This window comes from Epinephelus fuscoguttatus, linkage group LG23 (genome assembly GCF_011397635.1).
Source record: "Epinephelus fuscoguttatus linkage group LG23, E.fuscoguttatus.final_Chr_v1".
NCBI lineage: Eukaryota > Metazoa > Chordata > Actinopteri > Perciformes > Serranidae > Epinephelus > Epinephelus fuscoguttatus.
In genome coordinates, this window is record NC_064774.1 from 30963381 (window position 1) to 30987650 (window position 24270).

A 24270-nucleotide genomic window follows, 5' to 3' on the forward strand; every position below is an offset into this window, starting at 1 on the left:
AAACCAAGATTTAGTTACTATATTGCCTATTTCTCAACTCAAATGTTTTTGGAAACATACTTCAGTGCACTGTTTAGCTGTAATACAAGAGTTTCTGAACAAGAAGTAGGCCCCATACTGTTCCTGTGTAATGAAAAATGAAGGCTGAGAAAACTGAGATCAAACAGTAAAACTCAGCAGCACTGATCAAAAATACAGTATGAACCAAAATTATTTTACTGCATTTCTCACCTCAAATGTTTTCAGAAACAATAGTTTAGGTTATTCTTCAACTGTAATATGAGATCATTTGTTAACAGCTGGCCACCATATTGTTTCTAGATGGACATCTCCTACATCACCTACCAGCGGAAGCGTTTGCAGCGCAGTGCATTCTGGTAGTTGTAGGTTTTCTACCTGTTGCGCAAAAGCTATTGCCGCAGCTCTTTTTCTCTGTTTTCTCTGGTCTTTTAGCACCAATATAAAAGTATATGTGTTTTTCTACTGCATAGACAGCCTAGTTTTGTGAAAAGACCATCTTTCCAGCAGTGAAATACTTGTTTGAGTACTGCTTCATAGAGCGGCGACCATGGCTGTAGACTCTCAGTCTTGTTACACAACATAGATCTGATATTGTTTTTTAGTTTTTCATAAAGAAATGATCTAGGCTAAAGCAGCATTGGGAATGTTTGTGGTCAAATGTGAAGTCTTCAGTGGTTAAGATCACATGTAACAATCAGGAAGACAGAAAACTGGGAAGCTAAACAAAAAAAATGATCTTTTGCAGAGGAAAGCTTGTGTCTATCACTCCATCTATCATCCTGTCACAACATACATTCTCTCTTGGTGACGTTTACAGCTCCCACCATCCTGACATACTGAGCATGGACGGGGAGCACAGGAGGCAGGCCAGGAAGAACTGGAGCGCTACCTGCCGCAGACTGTGGGGAGTTCTACAACACAGCGCAGTTGAAGCACTTGGACAAGAGGAGGCATCACTGTTACTTAGAACAGGTACGACTGGAAAACACACTGTGTTTGATGTTGTTTCCTTTATCCTTCTGACCAGAAACATATTTTACTGTGCTGTTGGGTTATTTCTCACAGCAGGAGCTTTAGAGATGAAAGTCTGAAAAAACTGCAGTGAAATCCAGTATTGATGGATTATAATTAGTAGTAGTCCTATGGTTTAAATAGAGTGACAAGATCAAATTAAAATACATGCTAACTTTCAAGTTTTGATAAATGTCTAACAAGAAAGTTTCTCAATCCCACTGGGGGTGAGTTCCTGCCCCAAGTGAAGGATATCAACTATCTTGGGTGAGTGACGGTAGAGTCGAGCTTTAGATGGATCTGCGGTTTGGTGCAGGTACTGCGCCAGACAGTTGTTTTGAAGAGAGAGCTGAGCCTGAAGGTAAAGCTTATGATTTACAGGTACATCTACGTTCCAACCCTCACCTATGGTCATGAGCTATAGGTAATGACCAAAAGAATGAGATTACCGATGCAAACAGCTGAAATGAGTCACCTTCCGAAGGGTGGCTGGGCTCAGCCTTAGAGATAGGGTGAGGAGCTCGGATATCTGAACGGAGCTTGAAGTAAAGCCACTGCTCCTTTGCGTCGAAAGGGGCCAGTTGAGGTAGTTTGGGCATCTGATCAGGATGCCACCTGGGCGCCTCCATTAAAGGTGTTACGGGCATGTCCAACTCGTAGGAGGCCCCAGGGCAGACCTAGAACATGCTATGCTAGACGTCTGGCCTGGGAATGCCTTGAGATCCCCCAGGAGGAGCTGGAAAGCATTGCTGGGGAGAGGGACATCTGGAGTACTTTGCTCAGCTCCCACGAGCTGGCCTCAGATTAGCGGTTTAAAATCGATGGATGGATGGATGGATGGATGGATGGATGGAAGTTTCTAATGTCAAGACAATGACTATTGAAACAACAGATGTCGTCATTCTCTTTCCTTTTTTTCTGTGTAGTTCTTGACTGGGAGCTAGAGACAGGCCTGAGGTCTGTAGACAAGGCTCCACCAGAAGAGCACTGCCACTGCTACAACAGACTCATCCCAGACCTTTACTGCAACCTGAAGGATGACCATGCTGCTCAGTATACTAACCTCCTGGAAGTACGAGCTCAGCTCGATCCAGTTCTCAGCACAGCACACCACAGATTTATGGACCGGCTCCATGAAAAGGTATTTTCACTATTACTGTTTTACCCTGGTGGATGATTGTTTGCTGCAACACATGACATACCTTTGATGATTTGGTAGTCTTGTCTTTCAGTACCACCTCTTACATACACTGTGTTCATTTCTATGTCTACATCATCAAGCTGCGCCACACCAATATTTATGAGCGTACTGTTGGATGGGGACGAAGAGGCCTGAACCCCAAACATAATGGCTCACTCCAGTTCTACACCAAGCGCATCTCCTCCCATTTTCAAAGGACTGTTATCAGCTCGCTCAACAAGTACAACATACACACATACTAACTTTTTATAAACTAAATATCTCTGTGTTGTACGGGTTAACCACAGCTGCTTTATGTGCTTTCTCTTTTTTCAGAGTAATTAAGGTCTCCAAAACTCAAGGCTCTTTGGACACAGCGAGGAGAGAAGCTGTCAGAGTGCAGATACGGGAGGAGATACAATATCACGTCAACTATGGACTCCATATGTGAGTGGGTCATTGTCTTTCCTGTACTACCAATCACTACTGACAAAATAGTATGTCTCAGAGCAATCTACAAAAATCTACCTGATTTTTCAGACAATTAGACAAAGCAAATCCAGTATTTCCACACATGCCTAAGTTCCAATTTAACTCAAGTGAGTTTTCCCTCCGTCCCTCAGGGGGAAGGGCTGTACTTTGAGGCAAGCTTTCCTAGATGATGTGAAGAAGGCAGTGGAGCAGTTGAAAAACAGACCCATCCTCCTGGTGGGACCACAGGGCTGGGGAAAGAGCACCACCATGGCTGCAGTAGCACAGCTAGCGCCCTCTTGGCTACCTGGGTGAGATACTGCTAGAGCAGACGATCACATGGCAGAAATAAAGTTTTTCAGTTTGCAGTGCTCAGCTCAGAGATTTTCACATGGATTGCTAGAAATCAAATTACAGGTATATGTAACATAGATAAATTCATACATATCAGTGCCATAGTCAAGACCACCTAAACCTAGACCAAGTTATGACCAAGGCCAGAGTGTATCAAGAGCAGGACAAGACCAAGACCAAAACAGTGCAAGTCCCACAGGATAAAATGATAAAATGTGGAACATGGTACCCAGCATTCCTCAAATTGATCTGAAAGATCCACATCCCCATAAAAACTTTTGGGCAGTTGTGGTCTCGACCTGTCTTGAAATAAAATCCTGAGTTACTTTGTCTGAGATCCAGACAAGAATGACTGAAAATGTGGTTGAGACCAGACTGAGCCCTTCAAAAAGTGGTCTTGAGACTGGTGTCAAGACCAAGACCAATCTCAAGCACTACAATACTGATACACATGCACAATACATACTCATTAACCGAACCATTATTTCCATTTTTTTCATTTTTCATTCCAACCATTTTCTCTCTTGGTTCAGAGCTGTTAAGATATTGGTGCACTTCACTGGCTTAACTGGAGAGAGCAGAAACATTCGTCTGGTCCTGCAGAGTCTTTGTATCCAGCTGGCTGAAGCCTACAGTCCCCACACACAGCTGTCAGAGGTATTGTATCTCATCTGACTGAGCAGGATCCTGACGATACCAACCTAAACCACACATGTTTAACATGTGTTTGCCTGAGAACTGTGTGCAATTACTGCTAACATTAACAGTGTTGTGGCTCTGACTGATCTGATCTGAATCACATTACATAGCATATATGTTGATTCATTGTCTAAAGGATTATTTGTCTCCTTTAGGGCCTCCCTCAGCTGATCAACGAGTTCCACTCTCTGTTGGGCCTGGTGGGAGCAGAGAGATCCCTGATGGTCCTGCTGGATGGGTTAGATGAACTGTCTGAGGAACATGATGCAGACCTCTCCTGGATCTCAACCCCTTTACCTCCAAATGTTCACCTCATCCTATCTGCAACCACTGACTCTCCCTGTACTCACACTCTGCAGGTTAGTAGAGCTCAACAGAAGTAGATGAAACTTTTAATTTCAATGAGGCAACAGAAAGGAGGATACAGCAAAGAAATAGAAATGTGACAAATAAAAAATGTACGATATTACCTCTACAGCTTCTTGTCTAGACTTTAATGCTTCAAATGTGGACTCTTAGTAGTTAACGCACTGTATTTCCTTTGTTTAATCCATAGACAAACAGAAATGTACAAAAACGAAAATTAGTTATGTTTTGGAACTCTTTCCAGGCGAACAACAACCTTGTGGAGTAATTGTGCTTAGTTGCCTGCTGTCTTGACAGTGAGGTTGCCAGGTTTGATACTATTGTTCCTTTTTAGAGACCCATAGAACGGAAAAGCGTCTGACAAAAAACCAAGGCAGTCACAAATATTGAAGTTCTGTTATCTGTCTTACTGGTTTGTCAATGGAGACTTCGGCTTTATACCTAATTCTGTGGACCTGTTAGCAATGGATGTGGCTGACGTAGCTGAACCCACCAATTAGGAATGGTGCCTACATACAGTATATTTGACCATGTTGAGCATATTGTGTATTAAAATGATACATGTAGCACTGTTTGATAAACAAAGTCAAGTAAATATGGGATTTATAGTTGACAGAGATTTTTCTCTCTCATCAACAGTCAGCCCATCCCACAGTCCTGTCCCTCCCTCCACTCAGTCCTGATGACATCACAGAAGCATTAGAGACCAAGCTGCGGACTGACCAGAGGTGTTTGCAGGAGCAGCAGTGGCAGCTGCTGGTCCAGGCTTGTCTGTCCTGTCCCTGCCCTCTTTACCTGGAGGCAGCTTATTCTGAGAGCAGGCTCTGGACCTCCTACTCTTCACAGGTCAGCCTCAGCCTTCCCGCCAGCCTGGAGGGCCTTTACCTTAGCCTGCTGGCTCGTCTGGAGAGAGAGCTGGGGAGGCAGCTGGTGAGACGGGCTGCATCTCTGATATCCATCTCACGCCGGGGTGTCACCGAAGAGGTGGGAAAAGCTACATCTCACTACAAACTGCACATACACAGCATACCATGTGTGTTGAGATCAACCTACAAGCAACAAATGGTTCAGCATCCCTTGTGTGCACAATGAAAATTACCTTGCAGATAGTTCAACCTTACTTGATGGGCTGCCCGGCTGTAGTGAACAGGGATTTCTATTACTCACTGTAAAATAACATTTGTCACCATTTTCATTATGGCCATCATGCTCTGGAGGGGTGTGTAATAACTTTTTAAGGCTAATAAATTCTAGTCAGAGTTAGTCTCCACTGAAAAAGGCAGTGTGTGTCTCATTATCAACCCCTTTAAAGTTTAAGATTTATTATAATTCTAAAGTCTGTTAATTTATCTTTATGCAACGAATGACACCCCAATAATGATAATATGTACTCACTGCTAAGGTTCACACTTAATTTAAATTTATGGAGGTTGGTTTAGGCAAGTAAAGTTACTCTGCTTCGGTTTAGGAAAAGACGTACCTTAAAAATTATTCAAAGTTCACATAGTTCCAAACACCGGTTTCCTGAGGAAAGTTCTGGACGAAAGTCCTGTGTTTTGTGAGCCATCCACCAACCCAGCCTGCCTCCTTATGTGGACCGCGTCCTTCTTTACTCCCGTCAGCACATTGGTCATGTGATCACAGCCTTCCTAAGTGTTTGGGTTAGCCTATATATGAATTACTGGCTTATGATTACGTAGAATATGTACAAATTTTGGTGCATTGCGGTTGTACGTTTCGGTGCAAAACGTATGAACAGTTCATGAGAACAGCCTGAGTCTGTAGTCAATAATAATGATATCATACTCATCAAATTAAAAATTAGTCCAACAGGACATGAAACTCCAGCAATGTGTGAATGTGCATGAATTTTGAACTGAGCAGCAAGTGGCACCTTGTACGGCAGCCTCGGTCAGCAGTGTGTGAGAGTGTGTGTGTGTGTGTGTGTGTGTGTGTGAGTGTGAATGAGGGAATGTGACGTAGTGTTAAAGCGCTTTGAGTGGTTGGAAAACTAGAAAAGTGCTATATAAGTGCAGGTCCATTTACTGACCGAATGATATCAGTACTACCAAGCAGCCATTCACAATAAAACAATCTGTGCCAAATTTGCTACTTAAGTGTGTATCTGGTTTAGACAAGGCGTATGTGCAGTGAAGTGCTCTCAGCTTGTTAGCCAGTCACAGATCTCCTAGGCCGCTCTATCGACTTTTTTTTGCCATATTATTTTAGTCATTGTCCACCTAGTATTACTGCTGGAGTAGCTGACACACAAGCAGACAGACAGAGACAGAAGCTTGGCTCAGTGTGTGATTAGAAAAGAATAGCTTGTATGTTAAACAGAATCAATTTGAAATATGATCCAGCCCATGTTTATGTCCATGACCAGGAGTTACTGGAACTATTGGCCCGAGATGAGAAGGTGCTCCAGGAAGTGACCTCATGTCACTCCTCTCCCAGCTACTCCAGGGTGCCTTATGTGTTGTGGGCTCGGCTGAAGCGTGACCTCGGTCAACACCTAACTGAGGTCAGGACAGATAGGACATGGGTGTACCGCTGGACGCACTGTGAGCTGGGCGATGTGTGCATTAAGCACTATCTAAAAACAGATGATTCTCGCATGGCTGTGCACGCAGACTACGCTGACTACTACAGAGACAAGTCACAACACGCACACATATTTCAGCCACTGGCATGGACGCTGGATGAGGAAGAGGATTGTGAAGGTATGACAAAAAGTTACAGGTTCAATCTGAGAAAGCTTCACGGGTTACCCTACCACCTGGTCCGCTCCAGCCAAATCCTGTCCTTCCTGTCTGAATGTATTTTCAACTATGAGTTCCTGTTACATAAGGCCTGGGGTCTGTCTGTCCTGGACATCGAGGAGGACCTGAAGAAGGCTGTGCTGCCAGACAAGTAGGTCCTATCAAAGGACAGACAAAAGGCTGTCCTGTTGTCTTTAACTGCATACAGTATACAGTATACTGATGACAATCACAGCAGCTGTCCAAAGCAAGGAGATCCTCGCTTTGAGTTTTGACTTTGGTTAAGTTTCATTTTCCTGATAGCAACAGTTTATCCTCCGGTTAAACATAGATATCCAGTAATTAGAAGAAATTAAATCATAGGGTGCATCAGAATACTTTAACATTATGTCCTTATTCTTTAACACAGATTGACCACTAGTGGTATTCCACTGATTGACAGTCAGTGGTGGTAACAAATGTGTGTAAATGAAATAAACTTCATGGCAATTCATTCAATAGTTGACAGATTTCAGTCTGACCATGAACATTTGAAAGCGCACAAAGTCCCAGTCTGACAAATGGAAACATGTTTTAAAAGGCAGGCTGTCCAAATGGGACTCCTGACCACTCCGTTCAAAAGAATGTCAATGTCAAAATTTGGCATATTAAAATCTGGCATTTACAATACCTTTGAATAGAGTTTCTAAATGTCACAGTGACAAATGGGAACATTTTTGACACGGTGGGCAATCCAAATTAGTCAGCATTCAAGAGGAGCTGCATATTTCAGTTTTATAAAAAGAAGTCCATATAGTCAAATGTTTTCAGTACTGTTTCTGTACTTTATGACAGTCAGTATAGGTAACACAGAAGATCTATACAGTCAGCACAGTTTCGAGGTGGACCCCAAAGATTAGAGTCATCAGTTCAGTGTCTGACCAAATGTCTTCCCTTCTCTTCCTGAGATATGCCATTGAGTAAAAAAAAAAAAAAAGTGATATATGTAGAGTACTATGATGTCACGGTGAAGTTGACCTTTTGGATATAAAATCGTCACTTCATCATGTTATCCTATTAGACAGTTGTGTGAAGTTTTGTCCTAATGAGTACAAGAATTCTTGAGTTGTGGCCCAAAACATATATTGTGAGGTCACAGTGACCTTTCATTCATTCATTCATCTTCTAACCGCTTCATCCTCTTGAGGGTCGCGGGGGGGCTGGAGCCTATCCCAGCTGACATCGGGCGAGAGGCAGGGTACACCCTGGACAGGTCGCCAGACTATCGCAGGGCTGACAAATAGAGACAAACAACCATTCATGCTCACATTCACACCTATGGACAATTTAGAGTTACCAATTAACCTAGTCCCCAATCTGCATGTCTTTGGACTGTGGGAGGAAGCCGGAGTGCCCGGAGAGAACCCACGCTGACACGGGGAGAACATGCAAACTCCGCACAGAAGGGCTCCCACGCCCGGGATCGAACTGGCAACCCTCTTGCTGTGAGGCGAGAGTCTGCCCCACAGTGACCTTTGACCAGTAAATTCTAATCAGTTATTTCATTAGTCCAAGGGGATATTCGTGCCAAGTTTTAAGAAATTCTCTCCAGATGTTCATGAGATATTGCATTCTCAAGAATGAGATGGATGCAAGGTCACGCTTACCTTGACCTTTGATCACCAAAATCTTATCAGTTCATTGTCGAGTCCAAATAAACATTTGTTCCAACTTTGAAGAAATTCCTTTAAGTCGTTCTTGAGATATTGCATTCACAAGAATGAGACAGGCAAGGTCACGGTAACCTTGACTTGACCTATGATGACCAAAACCTAATCAGTTCATCTTTGAGTCCATGTGAACATTTGTTCCAAATTTGAGGAAATTCCTTCACGGCATTTTTGAGATATTGCATTCACAAAGGCAGATGAACCTTGACTTGACCTATGATGACCAAAACCTAATCAGTTCATCTTTGAGTCCATGTGAACATTTGTTCCAAATTTGAGGAAATTCCTTCACGGCATTTTTGAGATATCGCATTCACAAGGATGGGATGTACATATGGATGGACAACTTGAAAACATTATGCCTCTGACCATGGCTAATACCAGTGCGGGGTTATAAAAATTACCTCATACAGTGGCATGATTGACCGTTTCAGAGAGTTCCAACAATTGTCATACACTGCCTCTACACAATTCTGTCTTTGGAAAGGAGACATTTGATGATGTTAGACAGTGTAACACTTTGTTACTGAGGCGATGGGATCTCCACTAGAGTGTTTTGGTGCAGTTCCAATCAGCTTATGCGACTGGGACAAATGGTTTTGAGGAATCCTGTTGGATCTCTAATTTGTAAATTGTTTATATCAGTATTTTTTCTAAGCTATCTGAAATATCATATATTTCAGGTGAGAGGTGGAATCTAGGGAGTTCTATAAATCTGAATGAGGATTTGTGATTCCTGTCTTTATACCCCAGTCTGGCTTTCTTCTGCCTGCTGTCAGCCCTCTTTTAGTTTATCTATGTAAACATGTGTATCCCCTCCACCTCCTAGGGTGCTGGTGGATGTGGAAGTGCAATATAGATACAATAAGATAGAATAAAATGTAAATTTCAAAAGTATTATTGCAATAAATGAACAGAGAAAAGAAAAGGCGAGATGGATGGTAATGTTAAAACTGAAGGAGAAGTAGATGGAGCAGTCATCTGCATAGAACTGGACACTGATTACCCAAAGGTAACATGTAGATAGAGAATAGTGGAAGAGCAAGGACTGGTTTCTGAGGTAGTTATGAGTACAGTGATTTGAGGAGGATTTACAGCTGCCTATGGTCACTTTAAGGTCCTTTCAGAGAGATAAGACATATTAGCAAACATAAAATCTATGGTTTTCTTTGGAAAATAGACAGTATTGTAGGTTACACAAGGTTTTGTATCAGTAACTCCAGAGAATATGTTGTGCTCGATTATTTGGTGAATATTTTCTGATCTCTAAGCTGTGTGACTGACCCAGGTGACCCACTGAAGTTCAGCTACCTCCATTCTATACTGGCTCAGTGCACCCAGTCCTCCCTGCCTGTGTTGCTGCCCTCCTCCACCTGCTTGCTCCCCCCAGGAGGCCTTCAACACACCCTGCTTGCAGGTAACACATTGCATATACTACCCTGCTTTTGTTCAGGAGTGGGGAGTTTTTCCTTATCTGAAGCAAGGGTCAAAGGGCAGAGGGTGCTGTATACTGTACAGATTATAGGGATGTAATGGTACAAAGACGTCACTGTTCAGGCACACTTTGGTTTCGGGGTCACGGTTCAGTGTGAATTTGGCACACCATGAAAAAAACACAAATGTTTAAGGATACATTCTTTTCATTTACTTTAAACAGATAGGGTGCAAGTGTCACAGACAGACACAGTCACCTCAGTGGGGACTGAAGTAGCAATCTGACCACTGGCAACTTCAGTAAACTCATTATGAAAATAACAAACATTTTAACAGTTTCTGTATTACGCTGTACTGAACAAAGACTTTCCCAAAAGGTAACAGGTCATAACAGACTGTAAAACTGAGAAGCACCTCTTCTGTTATGAAAGTGAAAATACAAAATAAAAAAATAACAAAATATTAAATTGTGCACTTGTGTTTTAATTCATTCCACCTTGGTTGTATGCCAGTTTAAATGTCAATAGTTTTATTCATTGTTTTTATCCTGTTCTGCTTTGTCGTCTAAAGGGTGCATGAAAGCAGCAGGGAGAAGGAGTTGGGAGTTTGTGTTTTTTTCTTGTCCCAGTGATTGGCACATCTGAGTGATGCTGTCGAATGAGCTACGCTAATGTCACCCATTGGTTTGTGGATTCCAGTTTTGAAGCCCTGAGTTTGACATTTTGGCCATTGCCATCTTGCTTTTATGGAGTCAGAAGTGACCATATTTGGAAGAAAGGGTGGAGTTGTGGAGGAATGACAGGTGGATCTAATTGAGAACCTGAGACAGCCTGTTTCTCAAAATGGCCATGCTCATGTAAGCCTTAATTATCCAGGGAGTGAACTTTTATAAAACTCACCCATCAAAATTTTACTGACATGAAATTAGCTATAGAAACCAAAACCATTCCTTTTGTACCAGGCTGTAAACATGTTTATTCCTGCTGTAAAGTTGGGCATGTTAATACTGGGGTCTATGGGGATTGACTTGCTCTGGGAGCCAGACTCAAGTGGCCATTAGAGAAACTGCTGTTTTTGGCACTTCGGTATTGGCTTTATTTTTCAGCCCTGTTAGTGCTTCTTGGTTTCCATTCACAGACCCTACAATGGTGGAGCAATGCCAACACATTGTCGTCATTCTATACACAAATGTCTCTTTCCAGTGCTGTTGTAGGTACCCTGGAACCCACAGGTGGGTCTTCCAGTTCCACTGATTCATTTGCGCTGCCACAGTGTGACTTGTCCACTCTACTACTGTAAATGAAGTACTACATAGTGTATATGTTCCTATTTTTTTCATATGCACGTTAGTAGAAATGTAATTGCATGCTAATCAAATTGATTGATGGTGTGTTCACTAACCAGGTCATTTGACCAATGTGACTGCCTTGGGAGGGGCGCAGAGAGGACCCTTTGCTGTCACCAGTGAATCAGATGGCAGCCTGAGGTTTTGGGATCTGGAGCAGAGGCGGATCATCAGGAGCCTGGACCCGGTGGGGGGAGTCGTGGGAGATTCAATCACCCTGGGTCTGGATGATAGGATGCTTATAATCTGCATGGGACAAAGTCTGCAGGTTAGAGTTCAGCTAAATTTTGTTTCACTGCTTGGTTTGAAAAGGAATTTTATTTTTTCTGCTTTATCTCAGTAAGGAAGCTTGTAACTATTATAATGTTAGGGATATTTCAAAGTATGGTAAAAACAACTTGTACAAAACAGCAGGAGTTTAAAAACATAAAGACTGTTGTTGCAGGATACTGATATATAACTTGACTGTGTTTCAGGTGAGAGAAGTTGAATCCGGGCGAGTTGTGTATTCAGAAAGTGACTCAGTGGATGTTCCCATAGTCACCACGACTTGTGAAGGACAGCTGCTGGTGATCTTCTATGATGGAAGTCATCGAGTCAAGGTGCACAGCAGCAAACAGCAGGCAGACACAGTCAGACACTAGCTGGTGAACAAAGTGGAGCATTTAGCAGTTAAAGAGACAGATATTTTTCTCAAGAGTTGGTGGAGACCAAAAATAGAGCCAAAAGAGAGTGAATACTGGACTTACATTTATCAGGTGGACACAAAAAATAAGTCAGTGAAGTCTGAATATTTGTTACACTGAATAAAACCTTACAAAGAGAGTCTTGCATGTTCCACAAATTAATAAAAGGTTTATATGGATCATGTCTGAGCTAAGTGTGTTTCTCGTGTGTTCCTGTAGGTTTTTGACCTGGCTTCCTCCTGTTTTCTGTTGCACTGCACTGACATTTCCATGGAGCATGAGGCAATCCACAAAGACCGCTCTATTCTGCTGTCCAACAACTCCATCAGAGACTACGTCCTCTTTGCCTACAGGTCAGACAGTATGAGTTTAGACCCATGTCAGGTCCAGACCATGGCAGTGCCTTTTGGGATATGGTGGATATTTTCAAGGTGTCTTGTGATGATAATCAGCACTCTGACATTCACTTATCCTAAAGGCCCCATACTACCCCATATCATTTTACAGGTGCTATATAAAGACTGTGAAAGTATCAAAGCGCTCCCTGTTCAGACGCTACATCTTTAAACAAGCCTTCAGGACTTCCACGAAGTTGTGATATCACAACCATACTATATAAAGATAGAAAGTGCAGCTACAGTGCTGTTACATTCTTTACCCCAGCTGCAACCAGGATGCAGAGATGCCGAGAGCACAGATGTGGAAGACCTGGAAACAGTGACCAATCAGAGCAGACTGAGCTTTTTTGGGAGGGAGCGTTTAAATAGATGGACACTACAACGGGGCATCTCAGACAGAGGGTGAATACAAGTATATTCAGGTAGACATTTTGAGAAAAACAAAGTGTTTTCTGAACATTAAAGTATGTAAACATGGTCTAGTAGAACCCCAAATGTGCATAATATAGGACCTTTAACATAGCAATTAGCAAGTTGAAATGAAAAAGTTCGTCCTGCCTTTGTGTTTGTATTGGAAATATTAGAGCTGGTGGAACAACTGCTTGCTGTTTGAAGGCAAAAAAAAGCAGCCCGACGTAAAGTTTATGTCCCCCAAAATACATTCTTTTCTTGGCAACACTGTCCTGTTAATGCCTCAGTTTTGACTGATGCTGTCTCTTTTTATCAGAATAGAAAATTGCACATGTCACCGAATTGATTAAAGGGAAACAATGGTATTTTTCAACCTGGACCCCATTTTTGTGTTTAAGTGGCTAGTGGGAACAACAATTTTTGTAACTGGTCCAGTACTGAGAGAGAACATTGCAGCTGGCAGAGTGTAACAGGCTACAATGTAACCACTCAGGCAGGTGCGCCGCGTCAATTTACATCCACAAAACATTTTTTTTTTATCACCAGAATTCTCGAATCTTGGTGCTATTTAGTAAACCAGCACGTCAAGGATGCATCACCATGGAGGGGGTTGGACAATGCACAATGGCAGCAAACAGTAGTAGCAAAACTGCAGATTACATGGATTACCTGCAAATTTTTGTTCTGTTACCACAGATATTTGTTTTTGCCCCCCCAAAAAAGCATGGACCAACATTAATGAGACCACTGCACGCTCTTTTTTTCCCACTGATTTCTGACTTCTCCAATGTTGCCTTCTCCATCCTTTTTTCCAACCTGTAGAATACGACATGCCCACTGATGTCGTCACAGTTTGCTCTTCGGGGCAAAGAAAACCTGTGATTTTTTGGTTCCGTTTGAGAATCAACTTTTCAGGTTCTGAACCAATTTATTTTGGGTAATGGGAAATGCTCTGAATTATTAAAAATTAGATGCAGGAACCGGAACGAAACAATTTCCATGTTTGTGGATAAGGGGTATGACAGGCTCAGATGGTTATTCCAAGTGTTGACAGCATTACGTAAAGGACCCAACAGAGAACGTTTTTGCCTACCTTTCGCTTATTCCTTTTTGTTTTGTGTCCAGGTCTCTTTAAGGGAGAAGTCTCATTCTAAAATCTGATGATAGGTGACTTATTGCAGGAAGAAAATGGTGGAAACGCCACTAAGAGTTGGAGAGAGGAGTGCTGGGATGAGTTTGTTGTGTCCAAGTACAGAAAGTGTATATTATTCTTATCTAAAATATTTTCCTTGTCATGGCTGAATATTAAGCTGACTTTAAAATTGTGAAAAAGCCACCGAGATTTCAGAAGGGGACTTCTCGTTAGCAAGACTTGGTCACAAAACAGACCAGAAGAAGCAAAAGCTACGGAAAAATGTTTCATTTCTCTGTAGGGATCCTTTCTGTGATGTTGTCAGATGCTTAAAATAACAATCTGAGCCCATCAGTGCCAAAAACAAGCACTATTAATAGACATAAGTGACAAGTCACACCTGCCAAGTCAGGTTGCAGTAGATTTTAAGTCCTGAGTGTCTGTAGAAAATCCAATCAGATGGGGTCCAACTCTAACAGACAGACCAGAGGGTCTGGATAGGCCTGGCCTGAGAGGCAAAATACTTGGGAAAAAACAAAAACACAACATGCTGTGTACTACAATAGCACAGTGATAATCTGTAAACTGCAGACTGGACTGTAAGAGGACACTGTCCAGAGACATTTTAGTTCATCGCACAAATTGTAACTGTGAGACTGTAACAGTCTTTAGTGTAACTGATTGTTAAAACCCTGATTATTAAAACCCTGTTTGGACAGCAGACCAGATCCCATCAGGTCACTATGAATGCCAAATGATGGTGACCTCAGCAGCATCACATTCAAAATGCATGAGACACAAGTGTCACTGCGAGTGACCTTGTTCTTAAGTAAGATCACATATCCCTTTGTTAACAAGCTGTGAAATCAGGCCTCCACAGTCTCCAGACAAATGTCACCACTGGCTTTGGAAACAGTTGTGAATTATTAAGATCGGCCACGACTCGTGTGCCTCCCCGGTGTAACGCAGCACGGAGATGATGCTTTCCTGTCACATAAATGAATGACACTGATGCTGATGGCCAGAGGATAACAGCAAGATAATAAGGTTTCCACTGAGTTTTTTCTACATTCTGTTATTATCTAATTAAAACTGAATCAGAAGCAGTGGTGTGGCTGCTTCAGAGTAATTAGCACAGAAGCCATACCTTCACTCCTGACAGGAGGAGGTGTCAGGTGAACAACAAAGTAGGTCACTGGTGGTTGCTGGTAATACAAGATGACAGGGATGGTAATAATATGAGCATCAGCTCATTTGCTGTTAGCTCTCTACAGTGTGTCAGAGTTAAATGAGAGCTCTTATCATAGTGATAAAGCTTGAATCTTCATAAGAAGAGGCAGATGAGGTGCTTTGTAGCAGATGACTTGCAGTGTTCCGATTATTTATTTTTTACAGGAATCTCTTCACTTAGATGAGCTGCAGGATATTCTGGCTTTTTTTAATCTGGATCTTGCTTTGTGTTTGCTACCATGTTGATATTCAGGGCCCAGTAAAACAGTGTATTTCAGGACAAGCAGCATGAGCCTTCCAAATATATTTGCATTTTACATAGATCATTGTAAAGGCTTGTCTCTGAGTCTGACTGAGAGTTGCGTTTAGCAATTGTGATCTACTACTACTTCTGGGGCAACTTGTCTTGCTATATAGTTAACTATTTCTAGCCATATTTACCAGCTGCGTCAGTGGGGCTGGTTTTGTTTTCATCTTGTGAGTCTGTGTGTGTTGTCACGGTGAAGTGTGGTCCTGGTGGCACCTACTGTGGCGGGAACTACCAGAAGCTGTTTTGAGTATTCAGCCAGAAATTAATATCTGTCTGTCTGTCTGTCTGTCTGTGGAAAGATTTTGTCTCAGTGATAGCATCATGATCAGGATGCAGACATGAAACTCTACAGGTATGTAGTTGAGATCAAAAGGCAGGTCGAGTTCGAAGATGGGTGTGGTCTGAGCATGAGGGTGAAAGTAGGTGGGTAGAAAGTAGAACTTTACACCCCTGGGCAACATTCATTTCAAAGGTCTAGTGTGTAGGATTTAGTGGCAACTAGTGGTGAGGTTGCAGATTGCAGCCAACTAAAACTTCACCAGTGTGCCAAGCATGTAGGAGAACTACAATGGCCAATGCAAGAAGGCAAAGACACAAATGGCCCTATCTAGAGGCAGTGTCTGGTTTTTCCATTCTGGACTAATATAGAAACATGGCAGTGCAGCATGGCAATCTCTGTGGAAGAGTACCTGTTTCATATGTAGATATAAACAGCTAACTTTGACGGAACAAAACCGCAACAATTCTTATTTTCAGATGATTGTACACTAATGAAAACGTAGTTGTGAATATTATATTCCATTTCTGCCCATATATATCCTTAAATCCTGCATTCTGAACCTTTAAGTCGCTGCAGATGTGACCCTAACGCAAGATGGTTTCTAGTTTGTTCTGCATTTACAGTAAGAAAACAAAATGGAATGTAACTAAATGCACAATTTGTGATCCAAACATGAAGACATAGGTCACATGGAGTCACAATCAGTCAGAACTTGGTGATAGTTATTGAGCCTAGTAAACATTTAAATGTTGAAAAAGATCTGTCTCTTAGAAACAAATTGTATCTAAATAATAAAAAACAACCTTTCTAAATTCGGTTTCTCTCAGGGGTTTTGCTGCTTTGGCCTTACTTGGTCTGGTATGACCACTCGTATATGATGGCTAATGTTAGCAAACTGTAGGTAGATATTTCTGTGTAACTGCCATTAATGACACTGAGGTTTGTTAACACCAGATCTCAATGTTTGCAATTACGTAATGAAATATTTACGACTACTGTCCCATGTTACAACATACAACAATAGTAAATAGCTTCTCATACATGATAAAAAGTGAAACAAGTAAACATCACCATGTATATTTTTAAACAGAACATCTCAGAACATCATATAATTAAATACTTACATAATATAAAAATACCTAAAATAAATAGATAAGAGAGTAGTCACTGTCAAATGCCAATTTGTGTTTTAGATGTTATTTAGAAAAGGGACACCATTTTCGACATGTCAGTTGGGGGTGAAGATCAACATTTTAAAATCAGACACTTGGGATACATCTGGTCTGGTTTCAATTAAACATGTTACCACTGTGTTCTTATTTGTAAATGCTGGTGATGCTGTAAATACATGTGAATGTTACATCCTTTTTCAGTTATTTAAGTTCTGCTCTGTGTTTAAGGTCTGGTTCTGAGGCTGCAGTATTCAGTGCCAGAGGGGGCGCTGTGTTGTCTGTCCTGTCGGTGCAGCATGGTGCTGCCTCAATACAAGCTGTGGAGATGACTGAAGACTACCTGCTGCTCTTCTGCAGGTACACTAACACCAGAAACAAACTGCAGGGTGAACACAGGTCAATACCTGTATCTCTTGTAACATCCAGCACCTGTCTGTGAGACGTCATTAGAGACGTGTGTATGTCCCTGGACTTTAATTTGACAATGTGTGACTCCTCACGCTTTGTACTTTGTGTCAGATACCCATACAAGAGAGGCAGTGAAATCATCCACATCGAACTCTTCAGCACTGTGTCCTTCCTCTACCTGCGGTCTATACTGGGCTGCAGCCAGGACTGCATTTCCCAGGTCTCTGTCAACCAGGCGGGGACTCATGTCGTGGCCTTTTGCCCCTCCCCTCATACCGGCATCACTGAGCTGGTCACCTGGAACCTGGAGACAGAGGACCACAAACATATCACTCGCTTCCCTGCAGTACTGACCAAAGGTTAGTCTTTACAGGGCAGCAATGCAGATACCCAGAAGGGTTTTAGGGTTTTCCAGGCATACTGAGCAGAATGTTTTATATCCTTTTGTGAAGTCCCTCTCTTAAACAGCCATTGTCCAGTCATAACTCAGCAACTGTGATTATGCACGTCAAGTCTGTCAAGGTTTGATTCCTCAACATGCCTCAAAATACACACAGGGTGCACTACTGCCTGAACTGATTATATAAAATAGTGGATGTAGCCACTGTGATGTCACTCATTGGTTGAGTTTTGCATTTTGGCCATCACGATCTTGGATTTTTGTAGCCAGAAGTGAACATATTTGAGCATTTGGCTGCCAGCTTGGTTAGCACAGCTATGGTTCACTGTGATAATAATAATGCTAATATTAATTTTTGCTAATGAAAAGCAGGCTTAAAGCCATTAAAACACTTACCAGAAATTTTTTAAAAACAACTCCATATAGAGTCTTTAGCCAATGTGGCAGCGACTTGTTAATGGACAGCACCCACCTGTTACCCAAAGCGGCCACACCTTTGATTGTGCCTAATTTAAAGCCTTAAGAACATATAAATTAGAGAGTTTATAAAAATTCACAGTTGTCATAAATGTTGAAATTAGTAATAGAGACCATAACAGTTTTTTGTACCAGGCTGTAAACATGTTTATGAGCCAACAGCCTCAAGTGGCCATTAGAGGAACAGCAGTTTTTTTGGCTCTTCTGCATTAGCTTTATTTTTCAGCCTCAGGGGTTGCCACTTCGTAAGAGCGATACCAAATATTTAAAAAACTTGGAGATGTGTGTCTTTTTTATCAACGTTACAAAACTGAAAAAACACGATAATACACTTTTTATACAAAGTGTAAAGAATGGATTCAACAGTTGTTGTCTGCTGCTAACTTTAGTATGCCCTGATAATAGCTTACTAGCCTATGTTAATAACTATTTGAAGGCCAAGAGTTACAGGTTTATAGCAAACACAGAGAAAGCCTAATTTCGGACACATCACATGTGTAGGAGTGCAGTGTTAATGTTATCAACTCTTTCCAGATCTCAAAATAGTCTTGTCATATCAGTGGTTAGTTCTCATCCTCAAGCCTTTTCATATGTAAAAGTGAAATGTTTACATAAAGATACCATCTTATAGTATATGTTTCTGCACACATCTGAATTAAGTAACCTATGTTTTCTTACAATACTGACATTAGGGCTAACAAGCTGTACAGGCCAGTCCTCTCCATGGATCATAAACTGGGGAGGATGCTGACTTTTCTCCTGAGATATGTAGCTTTAGCATCTTTCTTTGCATCATTACACAGTGTTGAGTTTGCAAGATATCATGTATGTATGCAGTCATCAGATGCATATTTAAGACCATTTTGCCACAGCTGATCAAATCTGGTAGCAACAGTCATGATTTCAGATTTATTGTTTAAAGACTCGCAGGGAATTTCAAGCTGTAATTATATATCATCACTGGCACTACCATAACAGTTGCTTCACGCCCTGACCCAATTTTCTACACCAAGAGCTGAGGCACAACCATTGCACCATGCTACACCACAGCTTGGTTTGTAAGTACAATAGCATATAGCATATGGTCAGCTGTGCACCAGAACATTTCAGCCTTCATAGGTCAGTGCAACTATGTTGACTAAGACATTTTCCTTTTCATCCAGGCCTGTGCTTTGATCTGCGTCTCTGCCTGGGGATCTGCAGTGGGGAAAAGTACCTTCGCCTGTGGGATCTGACCTCCAGGATCAATGACCAGGCTCTGACCTATAACATCCATAAGCCCAGGAGTGAGGGCACAGAGGAGATCATCCCAATGGGGAAAACCCCAAGGTGGGTACTGAAATGTAGTACTGACAGCTGTCAGTTTGTGTGTTCATCTCATGATGCTTCTTATCCTGAAGAGGCAGATATTAGTCAATGTAATCAACTTCTGTTATAGTGGTTTTTTGATCCAGGGTTTATCCATAGGCTGAACAGATTCATTCAACACAATTTGAGGAGATGCTGCACATATACTGTATTTCCATGATGGTGATGGACTATCAATATTAATATCCTGAGTTTGATTGATCTCAAAAAACATTCACAGTATTTATTGATAACCCACATTAGACAAGTGACTTCACATCCTTTTTGTCCTCTTTGTAGACCAGTTTTGTTGCATATACTTGCATATAAATATCACCTCTTTGCTGCGATTGGCTGACCTAACCACAGCCCACCCACGGACCAGTCAGATCACTGGGAAAATGGTGCAAAGTTTAGTTAACAGGAGCAAAAATCCTGATTAACAGTAAAGTGACAAGTACCACTGAGACATTTTGAATGTAATGTAATGGCCATCTTGACAATAATAGATAGAAGATAGATTTTTTTTTTACATACTACACTAACAGACTCATGAGAGTTTATTATAGCTGCATGTAAATTGCTTATGCTGTTGAGCACACATTTAATTAAATTAGCATACTATAAAAGCAACATTTTCAGTCTGGTAGACCTGATTCAGTATTCTTTTTTTTGTTTTTGTAGCGTTCTTAATAATTTCATCACTTTTTAAATCTACTGTAGTTGTGTGTATATGAAATGTATTTAAATCATTAGGGTAACTTAAATATTCTTTCAGCCTGGACCCTACTGTCCCATGTTTTTGTGTCTAGGTGACTAATAACAACAATTTTAGAAATGAGCCCAGTGTTAAGGGAACAGGCTGCGATGTAATCCCTGCAGGCAATTAAGCACCATCTATTTACATCCTGTGGTGGCACTGTGGATCAGTGGTTACCACTGTCACCTCACAGCAAGAGGACTCCTGGTTTAAACCCAGAGTGAGGAGCCCCTCTGCATGTTCGCCCCATGTCAGTCTGGGTTTTCTCTGGGTGCTCCAGCTTCCTCCCACAGTCCAAAAATTGTTAATTCCAAATTGGCCGTAGGTGTGAATTTCAGTGTTGAATGGTTGTCTGTCTCTATGTGTCAGCCTTGTGATAGTCTGGCGACCTGTCCAGGGTGTTCCCTGCCTCTTGCCCTGTGTCACTTGGGATAGGCTCCAGTCCCTGCACCACCCCAAACAGGATAAGCGCTTATGGAAAATGAATTAATTAATTAATTTATGTCCATTAAAAGTTCCTGTTTTTGCCACTGACAGGCTCAGATTGTTGTTCTAAGTGTCTGACAACATTATGAAAATGATCCTTACAGTGACAGACCTTTTTGTCAGAGTGAGATCCTTCAGACTGTAAAAAACTTCTGACTGTATTTAAAAAATGCAGGTTGCATTGTCTACCAGTATATATTTCAATATAATATCAATTTCAATAAGTAAACCTGGGTATAAATAAAGTGTTTGTTTTAATATTATAATGCATTAATTCTATACAAGTTAACACATTGCTAATTCTCAGGTTATGTCCCAATGTAATGGGAGAAGACAAAATGTGATGGACAGTAAAATCATGATGTAGTAACTACTGTTGTAATCTCAAAAAGACATTATCTTAATATTATCTTATCATAATATTTTTCAGGACCCTATGAGACTAAATTACTGTTACACATAAAGTAGGGAATTTGAACTTTGTGTCGTCTTATTGACAGACTTAAACCTTAGAACCTTATTTTGCAGACTTAAACACCCCGACAAGAAACTGGTACAGCACTTGATATTTTCAGGATATTTTTGGTAGTAGGAGCACGTTCCATTCAAACTGACTCAGTCCATATTTGTATACTGGTATTATCCGCCTGTGATGGAGCCTGGCTCCCTCTGCTGGCAGGTATGCTGTGTGCCGCTCTGTGAGAGCTGGGACAGTGTATGTATGGAACCTGACCAGACAGCGCTTCGCCTGCCAACCAGTCAGAGTGGAGCACGGCCTCTACAGCAGCACTGATGTGGTGCTCACCCATGACTTCAAGCTTTACATCCTAACAGACAGAAGCATGGACGCCCCCTCACATCCATTCAAGGTCATTTCCTTTATATTCATCTGCTCATTTTCACCATATGTGTTCAGCAGTTTATGGTCTGCACTTTTGACCACATGTTTTCTCCTAGCTGTGTTCTGAATTACTGAACTAACCATTATAGTAACATGTATGTGTCATGTGTGACCTCACAGACTCTCCTGGTGTATGATTTGATTAAGCGGAGCTATGTGAGGAGACAGACTGGGATCACAGTTATTCCCTGTCCTCAGCATGAGTACCGTCTCCTGGAGGATGGGCAGACTCTTTTGGGTCTCTCAGACACCAGGTGAGAGTTAATCTGTGAAATACACGTGTGGAAGGTCTGCAGATATAGAGATACTTCATGGTCAGTGGATGGTAAATGGACTTGCACACATTTATTTGTAAGGTTCTACACAGACTGTTTACATCAACAAGATGGTTGTAACAATCAGTGTTATTATGTTGCACAGTCAGTAGGCGGACTCAATGGACTTGCACTTGTATAGCACCTTTTAATCTCTGTCCACTCAAAGCACTTTTAAACTACAAAGTCTTATGCACCCATTCACACATATTCACACACTGGTAGCCAAGGCTACCATACAAGGTGTCAATTGCTACTTGACTGACCATTCACACGCACTTATACACCATAAAGGTGAATTAAGTGAGGGGAATGTGAAGGGAAAAACTGTTTATGATCTCCATGGGTTCAGTGTTTGCCATGCAGTTGGTTAATTTAGACACCTACCTACATACGTTCATTCCTTACTCGGATTACATTGAAATGCATATCGTTCACTTAACTTCCACAGCAGCTGGATTCTCACAAGATCATGCAAAAATTCATCATGTCTGGCTTCAAGTAATGTGTTAGTGTCCTAACCACCAGTGGTGTGGAGCAATCAGAATCCTGTGAAATGCTACTGGCACCTACAAGTGTGGTTTAGGTGTGTGTGAAGACATGGAGAGGCGACTGTTTGTTCAAAGCAACAATAGAGTGCTGCATGGATGATATTGTTTCGGAGGCTGACCCGGAATTTAACATTACTCTGGTTCCCCCAACAAAAAGCCAATTGGATTTTTTTCATGAAAATCTGAATTATAGCAGAAAATAAGATCTGTGGCAAACAAAAGTTTATGATTCTCACTATATACACTTGTTTAGCATGATCATATTCACAACAGTATCTAAACAAATTACACCACAGTCACATGACTTCAATGTCACCACCACCACCACAAGGCTGTTAAGCTGTATTCAGCATGATGACGTTCTGTAGTTTTATTTAGGCACCTGTGAGCAACTGCCTTTTTTAAGACATATAAAAGCTTCAAATTTCACATGCAGGGTATTAACTTCTGTATTTTCATCATAGAACAAAATGTGAAAACCTCTTAAGCTTGTGTTAACCAGAGATCTTATTTCAGGCATCCAACCAAAGACCCATTCTAAAAATTTATTGACTTTAAGATGAGGGAACCAGAAGTGCTAAAATACTAATTCATTCTCAGGTTTTAGGACTCATTCCTGCACCACTCTTTGGCGTCTTCCAGAGATGTTGGTGTAGATGCTGCAATAGCATCAGCCATGTCAGATCTGGAGGGTATTTCTTCATTGGAAGAGAGCAAAGAAGGGCACTAAAGGCTTTATTCGATAGTAAAAATGTTATCGCTCTTCAGTGATGGTGACGGTCATAGACAGATCATCCAATCCCCTACCAAATATTTTTTGAAAGTGCCTGTCCTTTTCCAAACAACTTTCAGTGATTACCTCTGAGATGGTTCTGTGTAACAAACCATCTGCCACGTCAGGGTAATTGTCCACATGAACAGAACTGAATTTAAACCAAAACTATCAAACATGATTATTAAGTTATTTCACTGTATATTTATCATGATCGACCTTCAAAGACCAAACCAATCGCCAGAACAAAGGTTGGCATTGTACATTTCTGCTAACCATGGATATGTTACATTTGCATGTTACTGTGAAGCAGATATAACTTTCCACTTGGTTATGGTTAGGAAAAGATCATGTTTTGGCAGTGGATCTATAAAGAGACCTTGATAAATTGCTGACTAGCTCATGTGCCCAGTAAAGCTCTATTTCCATTGTATAAAACTACCCGGATCTTCTGCATTGTGGGGCCCATAGAGCAAGCAAAGTAGAGACTTATGCAACTGTAACGCAGCTGAGCAGCTAACTTCTGGTTTAGCTATCCACTAACTTGAATGGAAATAAATGATAAATCATGCAGCTCTTCAAGACTATAGGAATGTTATTGGACCAAATGGATCAAATCCCGATAGTGAGTCATCTCGCAGGGGTTGTGACAGTCAAAAGAATGTATCCACTGATTTGCACATCTCTTTCACAAAGTAAGTCTATGGGGAAGACTGTTTTCAGGCCCCATGGCATCACATGACAGACCATTGTTTCCTGGGGTGTGGTTTTGGCTTAAAATACCCAGTTTTGGGGGCATAGTCCCTGCTGGAAAAGCAGCGATGGGTCACTACAAAACACCTACAATTGGTGCCTTAAAAGTGGTTTGCAGTTTGTCACACCA

General features: G+C 41.5%; 1 protein-coding gene across 1 annotated transcript in view; it reads left to right on the forward strand.

Moving 5' to 3' along the window:
- Positions 1–24270, forward strand: part of LOC125883459 (uncharacterized) — a 42930-nt gene that overhangs the window by 5858 nt on the left and 12802 nt on the right. The window contains exons 6-23 of the mRNA XM_049567745.1: positions 839–993; positions 1959–2173; positions 2314–2453; positions 2549–2659; positions 2836–2994; positions 3571–3694; positions 3892–4095; positions 4742–5086; positions 6489–7015; positions 9845–9990; positions 11412–11620; positions 11829–11954; positions 12258–12391; positions 17200–17328; positions 17491–17738; positions 19420–19585; positions 21529–21718; positions 21871–22004. Coding sequence (XP_049423702.1) covers positions 839–993; positions 1959–2173; positions 2314–2453; positions 2549–2659; positions 2836–2994; positions 3571–3694; positions 3892–4095; positions 4742–5086; positions 6489–7015; positions 9845–9990; positions 11412–11620; positions 11829–11954; positions 12258–12391; positions 17200–17328; positions 17491–17738; positions 19420–19585; positions 21529–21718; positions 21871–22004 — 3462 coding nt within the window. The remainder of the gene's footprint in view (positions 1–838; positions 994–1958; positions 2174–2313; positions 2454–2548; positions 2660–2835; positions 2995–3570; positions 3695–3891; positions 4096–4741; positions 5087–6488; positions 7016–9844; positions 9991–11411; positions 11621–11828; positions 11955–12257; positions 12392–17199; positions 17329–17490; positions 17739–19419; positions 19586–21528; positions 21719–21870; positions 22005–24270) is intronic.